General features: G+C 50.5%; 1 protein-coding gene across 2 annotated transcripts in view; it reads right to left on the bottom strand.

The window, feature by feature from the left end:
* Positions 1 to 1376: 1376 nt before the first annotated feature.
* Positions 1377 to 10518, bottom strand: part of MAP3K9 (mitogen-activated protein kinase kinase kinase 9) — an 83215-nt gene continuing 74073 nt past the window's right edge. For both annotated transcript variants that reach the window (XM_043920769.1, XM_043920770.1), the window contains one exon: positions 1377 to 9481. In XM_043920769.1, the coding sequence (XP_043776704.1) occupies positions 8997 to 9481 (485 nt within the window). In that variant the 3' untranslated portion in view covers positions 1377 to 8996. The remainder of the gene's footprint in view (positions 9482 to 10518) is intronic.

Raw genomic sequence — 10518 nt, 5'->3', positions numbered from 1 at the left:
CTCATATTCTTAGATTCCATGTTGACCGAGGAAGAGGGTAGAAGTAGACCCCCAAAATCTTGTTTGGGTCATTTGTAGTCACTAGAAACCTCCTGTAAATAACACTGAGATGACCTGTAAACAAGTCTTTGCCTGCATCTGACTCATTCTTATGATATGAAAGCAGAAGCTAGAACCAGACAAAGCCCAGCTGCACTGTTTGATAGTTCTGTGGCCTTGGGCCTGTTCCTTGACTTCAGTCTTCATTTTTCTCAGTATAAAATGGAGAGAATAATGGGATCTACTCTTAGGATGCTGAGATGTTGTAAATGAGATAATGCAGGTCAAGACAGTACAAGGCTTGGTACACTGTAGCTAGTTGTTGTTACTAAATGAAATTTCTGAGTCCATGTTATAGAATTAATGCCACAAGATCAAACTGCTCTGCAGAAACATGGAGCAATTTATATACATATGTCTCTCATAGCATTTTTTTTGAACAAGGAGTTGAGTCCATTTTTCATCTTTGCCCAGTCAGCCTGACAAAAGTCATATGGCTCTGGTCAAACCAACTTTGAAGTTCAGCACCAGGTCATCTTTCTCCTCAGTCTAAGAATCTAGCATCCACCCCAGACACCCTCCCCAGGTAGCAGAGAAAGGGGCTAAGAGGTATGAAGTGAGTGAAGGTCGAGGTGTTAAAGCATGAGCGGGTCAACATGGAAGTTCAGAAGCCGCTTTTCCACATGCAGCTGAGTGATGAGAAACAGTATGGACTAAAGAATGGCCCCAAACAAAATTCTTCCGTCTGTTTTCACCCTCAGCCTCACCCAATGCACAGTCACGGAAAGTGAGCACAAAGGCTGCTTTGTGGTGAGCTTGCTCCAGAAGAGACCCAGAGATTAAGTGGCTTGTCCAAGGTCACACAGCTGGCAAGGGCCATCCAGAGTATCAAGGCCACAAGGAACCCACGACTCACAGCTGGCAAACCTTGTCCACAAGTGCACGGCTCCACTGGCGTTTGTCCTCTCAGTCACATTCCCAGCTTCGCCGGGAACGTCAGGGTGGACACTGATAGTGGGCGAGACAGCACATACTTGCTAGGAGTTCTGAAAGCCAAAATTCACTGCCTGGGCAAAGTCAGTGTGCAAAGAGACTGAACTGTGTGGGTAGGCACCTGTTGGTGGGCCTCCATGGTCCAGTTGGGGGGGTCTCTAGAATCTTCAAGGAGGTTCCTCACCTACCTCCTCTTTCCTGCACCATATCTACCCCTCTCTCCAATTATTTTATCCCTACATATGGCAGTCCTCAAGAAACAGTCAGTTACTTGGACATCTAGTGTACTTACGAAGAAAAGAGGGAAAAGGACAAGTTTACAAAGCACCACAGCAAACCAAAAGTCATGATTGTAACAGTTTTATTCAAGTCTGTGTGTGCTCTGGTGGTGAGACCAGGCTGAGATCAGCCTTACGCTGTAATACGATAAGAGGTTTAGCCATTGAACCAAGCCTGCTTGGCATCCCTAGTTAACAATTTACAGTACCTTGAAAAAAAAAAAAAAAAAGCCAAAGAAAAGAACCTGATAAGTTTCCTTCAGGACTTTTCTATTTTTAAATATTGTTGACAAATTATAATAACTTAAATCCCAAAGCAAAATGGGAATTCAAGGACACAAGGTCAGCACGCATGGACAGAACACTGGAGCAGGGAAGGCTGGGGAATGAAAATTAGGAGCTACACACAAAGGAACAAAACCAGCGGGGTATGTGAACTTCCACTTTACCTAGACTCAAAGGCTCTAACGGGGAGGAAAATCCCAAAGAAAGGTTTTCTGTGAGTTAAATAAAACCCATCTCCAGCTCCTTTCCTTAACCTCCCTAGAAAATACTGATACAGTCTCAGACTAAATCTGCAGGTATGTGCGTGTGAGCATGTGTGAGTGTGAGTGTGACTATGTGAGCAGGAGTGTGTGTGTTTACCGGGGGGAGTGAGGAGGATTAGAGGAAGAAGTGGACAAGTTCATCACCTTCCTTCTTTGCCACAACTGGGTAACAAGGGCATGTGATTTGATACAATAAAAAGGCAAAAGCCTGATTTCAAGTTCCCAAGAGGAGCTACAATAAGGCTTCCCAACTCGAGAGGCCCAGAGGGATGTGGGTTGAAGCTGCAGTAAAGAGTGGTCAGTCATGGGGCAACTGTGGGCTGGAAAGAGAAGTGACAGCCCATAGGCCTTCAGTGATCCTGGGAGAAGAGCTACGCGACTGACACATTCAACACCCCCTGAACAATCATGAAGAGGAAACGAAGGAGAAGGAAGTAGCAGGTGCAGAGAGGAGGTCGGCTGAGCTCCAGGGAGATGGCAAGCCCTGTCGGGTGTCTCCAGTCTCAGAGGCTGGTGGTAGATTAGGCACAGGACAACTCCTCCTTGGATAGAGAACCATCTCAGAGCCTCGCTGGACCTAAGCTAGGCTGACTTTACCTCCAGATTGTCTAAACAGTGGTCTAAAATGCGCTCAAGAGAAAACAAGAGAAGACTTTGGAGCCAACAGATCAGCAACACTCCTTCCTAGCTGAGTGACCTTGGGCCTATAACCATCTGAGCCTCGGTTTCCACATTCTTAGTTGGAGGTAATATACTCCCACCCCACCCCCAGGGTAACTGAGTCAAAAAGAAAGAAAAGAAAAGAATATACACTTTCAGGACAGCACTACTAACCAGAAATATAATGGTTTCAAATAATTTATTGTTAGTCCTCATACCCAGACCAGGATGAACCCATGCCTCATTCTGACAGTGATGAAGCAAAGAGCCATAGCCAGCATGGCCTCTGGAACTGGAGGGAAAGATAAGTAAAATAAAGATGACAGAGAATAATAACAGTAGTGAAAAGGATACCGATGGAGGTGACGTGATGGCTGACATTATGAAGGTCACTGAGGGCCAGGCAATAGAGAGCCTGTGGAAGGGAGTAAAAAATGCCTCTGTTCATTTCTGTCCTTTCTGGAACTGGGAAAATGGTTTATTCACTTCTCTGAAGGTTCAAAGATATCCCAAGAGTTTTCAGATGGAGACTCTGAAGCATCCTTCCCACTATAATCCCTTCCCTTTACACAGGCACTTCTCTAAGCGGCCTCAGGGTTTCAGAGAGGCTGACAGGCAGCTAGGGGACATCCCGGAAAAGTCACCCCCAAGGCTGAAAACTGCCCTCTGGTGTTTCACTGCTGTTAAGTCAACACATTCCTATGCAAACACTTCCAGGGTCACCACCCAACTCAGAACCTGAAAGGAAAGAAGACCAGAAAAGACCTAAGCCTACCTCACAGTTCTGCCCTCAGCATGTTCAGGTGAGGGGCAGGCAGAGCTGAGACCAGGATAAGGTGAGGCAACTCGCCTTGGATGTAAAATTTAAGGGGTCACAAAAAACCCCTCTGCTATCCAGATGAATCATATTTCAAAGCAGTACTTTTAAAAATTGAAATTAATGAAAAATTCATGATGAACACAAATTCAAAATTTTTTTAAATGTCAGAATCTCTCAAAGCAAGTAGTTAGATGTGAAAGGTTTCAGGAACACGGGCAACAGGTTATTGGACTGGCCAGAAAGTTCGTTCGCATTTTCCGTATTTTACAGAAAAACCCTAACTTTTTGGCCAACCCAATACTTATGAAACTTGGTTTTAGACTTCAGGAAGTGTAGAGAAAGACCACTATATCTGTGGGGCCATCATCCACCAGGACCCCTCTAGATAAACCAATCTGACCTCTGGGTTCTGACGTTGGGTTTCCTGGACGTCCACCCAACGCAATCCAACAGGAAAGGTCTGTCTCTGAACCTCTGGCACTGTACTCTGGTGTCCGTCCTGAGATTCCTACCTAGTTGCCAGGTTCATGCCTGCCCATCAGGCAGGTAAAACTAGATTGTGGGTGTTTGCGGGGAGGGTGGATCAGACTAGTCAAGAGGGAGACTGGGTCAGGGGAAAGGCAAGTCTGTTTCCAAAAGAAACAAAGACAGGAGTAGACAAGCTCCTGGCTCTGCCAACAGCTGGGCCCTGAGACGCTTCTCTATTTCCAGCTGTGGTCATGAGTGAAAGACCCAACGCCAGGCCATGGGCAGGAGATGCAGAGAACCACAGCCAAGAACAATCAGGAAGGACCAGTCCTACTGGCTCCAGATCACGGAGCAGCCCAACCTTCAGAACAAATCATGGCTCCCTGAGCAGCCTTGGGAGGCCAGGGTGCTCCCCTAGGGCCCAAGATCTGAAATGGACAAAGGAGGGAGTGAAGCCTGTCAATAGTGCATCAGGACAAATGGAAAATAATCTAAGTGAATGTGAGGCTTACCCGGGCCATAGGGCCAACCAGAAACACAGGGCCAGGTCAGGCTAATTAGACACCTAACCCCTGTTAATTAGCCTTAATCAGCTAGGATTCCAGTTTCTGCCTCCTGCCCTTCCAAAGCCAGTGACTGTGGTGGTGGGTGCCAGGCAGCAAGGCCAGGGCACAGCCAAGAATGAGGCCTCCCTGGAAGCAGTGGAGGGTTTCCCCTTCTGATGTGGAGTTTTACTCATTTGAATTCCTGATCTAAGAAAACAATGATACGTCTGACCAAAGAGAGACATTTGGGAATCTGTTCCTCATAATAGCTGTGACTTGACAAGAAGGCATCTCAGGCCTGAAGCCAAGGAGAGAAGCAGGTGGTCTAGTCAGTCAAACCACACGAGACTGCCAATATTTGACTTTCAAACACATACACACACACACACACACACATACACACACACACACACAGAGTCCTCTACAAAGGGAAGCAACCCAGCCAAGGGAGGCTTATCAGTGCTGGAACAGGGGCCCTGGGACTACAGACTTTTAAGCTAGAAAGGTCTCTTGCTACAGGTGGGGAAGGCAGCATCACCCCAGGCTCACAGCTGGGCTCAGACATCCAGAGAGAGGGAGAGACGTGTGTGACATCACACTAGTGGGTGGGTAGCTGTGATCACCAGTTTCCTGCCGCCCCTTCCCCTTACAAGGCACCATGGGCGGCTCTCCCCTGACCCCAGTCCACAGTCTCCGGCAGAGACCTCGCAAAAGCCTGGCACTACAGAAGCGGGAGCACCTGCCCCCTCCCCGAAATTCTTTAAGAGACAGCAGTGTTTCTGACCTGCTCTCACAAGCTTGAGTCAAAGAGGTGGACTAAATGAGACATGTGTGGAAATGGTCAAGGTTCTGCATTCACAGAGGGGTCTGCCACATCGCACGGACGTACCAATCCCACAGTGTACCACTCACAGCCATCCTTTAATACCCGCGGCTCTGCACTTTGAAGAGTTAAGAATGCTCAAGAGGGGGTTCCTTCCTTCTAGGGGAGGGGGGCGGGAAGGAGTCTCTCACAGGGGCCTGTGAGCAAGAATGCTGACACGGTATCAGGCCTAGATGCTCTTGGGGTGACTTGTGTCCTGAGCAACTGTGGTCTACGGGAAAAGCAGTCTTGTGATGAAGCCCCCACCACGACATGTGTCCCATGGGCCAGCAGAGCCTTTCCCAAAGATTGTTTCAGGAACTAGCCTGATTCCTGCCTCAAAACACATCAGACTCTGGGAAATGACTCAAAGAAACGAGAGGCCCTAAATCATCATTTTGGTGCTGACTCCAGCTCCCTGTCTCCCACTTCCTGCTCCATAAGACACTCATGGTAGGGATGATTAGCCTAACAACTTAAGTGGGGGAATTAGGAGCGATGCTTGTAAACACCAGGTGCCACATAAGTCCAGGAGAAAAGCATGTGCCTGACCACTGTCCCCATTAGTCATTAGGCCAACTCCAAATCTTGCCTCTTCCAGAAGCCAGAGGAAGAAGGCAAGTCCCCTAGAGGCAGAGGTGCTGGGGACTACACCGTCAACTTCAGCAGTTTGTCCTGTTCGCTGGCTGGGAGCCACGGGCTTCTCGGACCTGCTCTGATACACGCTCTTTTGCCCTTGTAAGGGAAGCAGGTGACGGCTGCTCTTACAGGAAGGAAATCTGAGAGGGACTAAGAGACAAGTCCGAGGTCAGACAGCAAAAGCAGAACAGAGAACACAGCCAATGCATTCAGTCTCAGAGCCAGGTGTCCAACTCAGCAATCGGTCCAAGCAGCTTATTGACTTCTCTTCACTTCGATCTTCACCTTTAAGCATTTTCCCTTCTCTACCATCAAGTATATCAAAGGTAGAAGCAAATAATGTACTTTTGTAAAGGTTAGGAGGAAGGGTTAGCACTATTCTGAGTCATCCAAATGTCAGTTACCATCACCATCATCATCACTATAGACTCCCCCGATACTAAAGGATGTGAAGCTAAGAGCATCCTTCAAAGCCTCTTAGACATAACATATGAAAATAACTGGGACACCTATTCAGACCCTGGCAGTGACCTGGATCCCCAAAGACAGAAGACAATCCTATGTAGAATCATTGGAATGAACTGAAGAAGCCAGAGGGGCAAAGAGCAGTATCTGCTTTCTATCACCATCTTCCATGAAGGCGCACCGGCCAAAAGCAGTGGAAAGTGTCCAAAGAAAGGGGAAAGGGGGGCAACCCAAACCTTATTCTATAGGATCCTATCCCACCCAAGCCTTGCCCCAGAGAGACAGACAGAGTGGCAGATGGGGGCCCCTCAGAGACCCAGTTTGAAGGAGCTGAGAGATGGAAAGTCCTCCATCGTCATGGAAGCCCACAGATGCATCTTCAGAATAACCCTGCTTCTGCCTCTTGTAGGCAGAGCTCCTCCCACAGTAGAGCCCCTGCCTTCCCTTGTCATCCCCTTGGTGGATGAGGAAGCAACGGGTTCAAGCTGTCACCCAGTGGCAAGGGTTTAATCTAGACAAAATGACAAAAAGCAGAAAATGAGCAAAGACTCCTTGCCTCATTCCAGAGCGCTGGCCAGAGCCAGGGTGGTCTGGACTACACTGTAGGCTGCACCCACCAGAGGACCAGGGTTTAGATATGTGAAGGCGGCTTAGGGCCTGGGGCCATGGAGAGTCCTGGGAAAGGACACAGGCCATCTGAGAATGAAGAGCAGCCACTTGGTTGGCTGAGCTGATGGGATTCAAGCACCATCCCCCCAACCCCACCCCCTCTAGCCAAGGAGTGGGGTCAGGGGCAAAAATCATCTCTTTCGGACTGTCTTCGCTGAACAAAGAAATGAGACGCGACAGTAGAACCCTGGGCAACAAAACCAACAGTGCCTCCCCACCCAAAAGTAGGTGGGGCCCTTGAACCTAAGTGCCTGCCAGTGGGCTCGTAAAACAAGGAATAACTTGAAAACCAAGGTCATTCATTTTGTCATCCTCAGGGCAGGACTTCTAGCATAGTCACAGAGAGAGCAGTGACCAAATCCATCACTTGTGCCAACATCGCTGGTCTCCTGTCCTGTACCCGGGCAGCAAACGCAAGGAACCAGCAGGTGGGCTGCCAAAGTCTGCAGAGAAACAGTCCAGGATAAACGACGGGGGAGTGACGCAGAGAGTCTGGGGCCGGGACGAGTGTGAACTAAGGACTCTACTCCTGTTAAGTCGTTGTCCCCACTCAAAGACAACCGTTCACACTTGCCTCAGGAGCCTCAGGGTAAGAGGAAGAGTAGAGACCTGTGTGAGAAAGCTCTAGAAGCTCAACATTCAAGTCCAGGAAATGAATTCCAGAAAAGTCAGGATTGGCTTCTGCTCCTTCCTATCCAACTCATGGTCTGGAGCCCAGCAGCAGGGGCGACCCCTGCATGGAGCCAAGAGGTCCTAGTCAGTCTCCAACACTCGGGACTTGAAGCTGAGGGTACATGAGGGGCTCACAGAGCACCTTACCGGTATCGTCACTCACCACATCCATTCACGCAAGGAACTACTAAGGGCTCTGTTTTACTTAAGGGCATTGCAGAATGATGATGGGTGAGCGGGAAGCCCCACAGCTCCAACTCCCAGTGTTTAGGACCTGCTTCTATATGCTATTCTGGTGCATGGTAGAGATACCTCCCCACCAAATATGTAACCCCAAATCCACTAATGCCAGGGACTGGAGGGCAGATCAAGGCAAAGGAAGACACACACAGATCAGATGACAAAAGGGGCAAACACAGGAACTTTGTCTCTGGTTTCAGAACTGACACCAGAGATTGAGCCTCCCCGGGCGATTCCCGGGATGAGCGCATGTTTTTATCAGAATCGGGTCTGACCACGTCTGGACCCCCAGGTAGGAGACGGGTGCTGTCAACACATGCTGGTTTTTGCCCTTCTTTGAGTGTTTATAAAAGGAACGAGGACAGACAGACTCTGTTACCCTCTTTACTGCAACTCCACTGTATTTCTTAACTCCCCCCTCTTCCCACTTCTCATGGAGGCAGGTCCTATACCACTGGGAGGCTCAAATAAAGAAGTGGGGGTGCACGGAAGTGCAGAAGGTGGTCCCAGCTCCCTCAATTCCTGTGCCCAACGTGGGGGCACTCTGCCTTCCATCCTCCAGCTGGCACCACAGGGCTTAGGACACAGAGAAGCTCACAGCTCACACCAAATGAGATTCTCATTCGTGAGTTTCGGGCAAGCATGTGGAAGAGGAGCAAAATCAACCAGAGACCATCCAATACTGGGCGTTTGGGAAGGCTGAACTCAGGGCTAACAGAGGGACCCCAGGAGGGCACCCTCTGGGGGGCTGAAGAGAGGGAGCAGCAGACAGATTCGGCTGAGTGACTCTGCAGAGTCACCCTGAAGGCGAGGAAGACTGTGGAGGGTGGGGGACATGCACGCACCCCTCCCTCCCCTACACAGCCAGAGCTGACGGCCACAGCCCCTCCAGCAGACCTGGGCAGAAGGGCCCTGCAGGGTGAGAAGCCCTCTGAAGGGGCCCTGCTTCCATCCCTTCCATCTTCAAAGTGCATTATCAGTGCAAGAAGTAGGGCGGGAGGCTCAGGGAGGTCCAATTCTGAGAAAGGGCTGTGCCAGCCAGCTCCCCTCCCCCTCTCCTCCCGCGTCCCCCCTTGCCCGCCCTCAATCCTTCACGTGCTAAGACCAGAACTCTTGCTGGATCTCATAAGGGGCAGGCCTGTGTGTGTTCAGTTCGGCTCTGCACAGCGGCACAGTGCTGTCCTGACTCTGGCCCTCCGCATCCAGGTCCAGAAGCGTCCGCTCGGCGGGCGGCAGCGGCCCCGCCTGGAACGGGAGCAGGGCTGGCAGGCCCGGCCGCTCCTCCACGGTGCTGCTGCTGCTGGCCAAGCAGGAGTCCAGGTTGCTGGGCGTCTCTGTGCTGGAGCTGTTGGCCGGGGAGGCGCTACGGGCGTGGCTGGGGGACACAAACCACCAAGGATCCAGCCGTTGCCGGTTGGCCGAAGGACGAGGCCGAGGCAGAAACTCCAGAGTCTTGGGTCTCTCCAAGGTAGAGTCCTGCTGGGTGTTCCAACGCCTTGGGGTCGGGGGAAAGACCACATTGGGGTCAGGGAGACGGGGGAATTCACCGGGGTCTCGGCTGGGGCTGGGTGTTTTCAACATTCCTGGTCCAAGAGACAAAGGGAGAGGTATCAAGTGACGGACCACACTCATGGGCCACGCACCCCACTTACTCCCCGCCCCCACCCCCCCACCATGGCCCTGACCACCTGGGATAACTTGAGAAGTGAGCACCTACTATGTGTCACGCAGTGTGTTGGCAGGCACTGGGGGTGTAACTGAACTACAGACCATATCCAGGGCACAGACTGTGGTCCCTGTATCTTATAATAATGGGACACATGAGGTCATATCTGTAATGAAACAACTTAAGGAAATGTCTTTCATTCTCAGTTCATCCATTTAATAAACATGTGACAAGAACAAGGGCTTTCCCGGTGGTGCTCGTGGTAAAGAACCCGCCTGCCGATACAGGAGACATAAGAGATGCAGGTTCAATTCCTGGGTCAGGAAGATCCCCTGGAGGAGGGCATGGCAACCCACTCTAGTATTCTTGCCTGGAGAATCCCGTGGACAGAGGAGCCTGGTGAGCTATGGTCCATAGGGTTGCAGAGTCGGACATGACTGAAGTGACTTAGCATGCACGACAAGGACAAAGCAGGTATCAGAAACCTAAAGACTAGTCATCTGGGGGTCTCTTTCTCCAAAGAGGCCACATGTCTGATTTGAACAAAAACATCTGAGCAGAAGGGCAAGCTGAGTAGGAAAGTACAGCTATCACTCATATTCGAGTCTCACGAAAGGGTATGGCCACACCCTCTCCTCCTATGGGATTTCAGGTGGTTTTTATGTCAGATGGAGGTCTTCCAGGGAGCAAGGGATGGGGCGGGAGTGAGAGTGTATGCTCAGGTGACTCAGATGTCAGCCAGAGGAGGACAGGATGTGCAGCGGCACAGCAGATCACCTGAATGCATGTCCACGTCTGGGAGTCAGGTGTGAGTAAGGGGTGAGCGATGCAGGGTGTGATGCCCGGCTGGAAGCCTGCCTTATGAGTGTGTCTGCACTCATCCTCTGTACTCACACTGTAATGAGAGGCAAGAGCCTAGCTAGGAGGCAGAAAATACCCTCCTGTGCATGGCAG

The sequence above is a fragment of the Cervus elaphus genome, chromosome 12 (assembly GCF_910594005.1).
Source record: "Cervus elaphus chromosome 12, mCerEla1.1, whole genome shotgun sequence".
NCBI lineage: Eukaryota > Metazoa > Chordata > Mammalia > Artiodactyla > Cervidae > Cervus > Cervus elaphus.
This window is presented reverse-complemented; position numbering and strand designations above follow the sequence as displayed.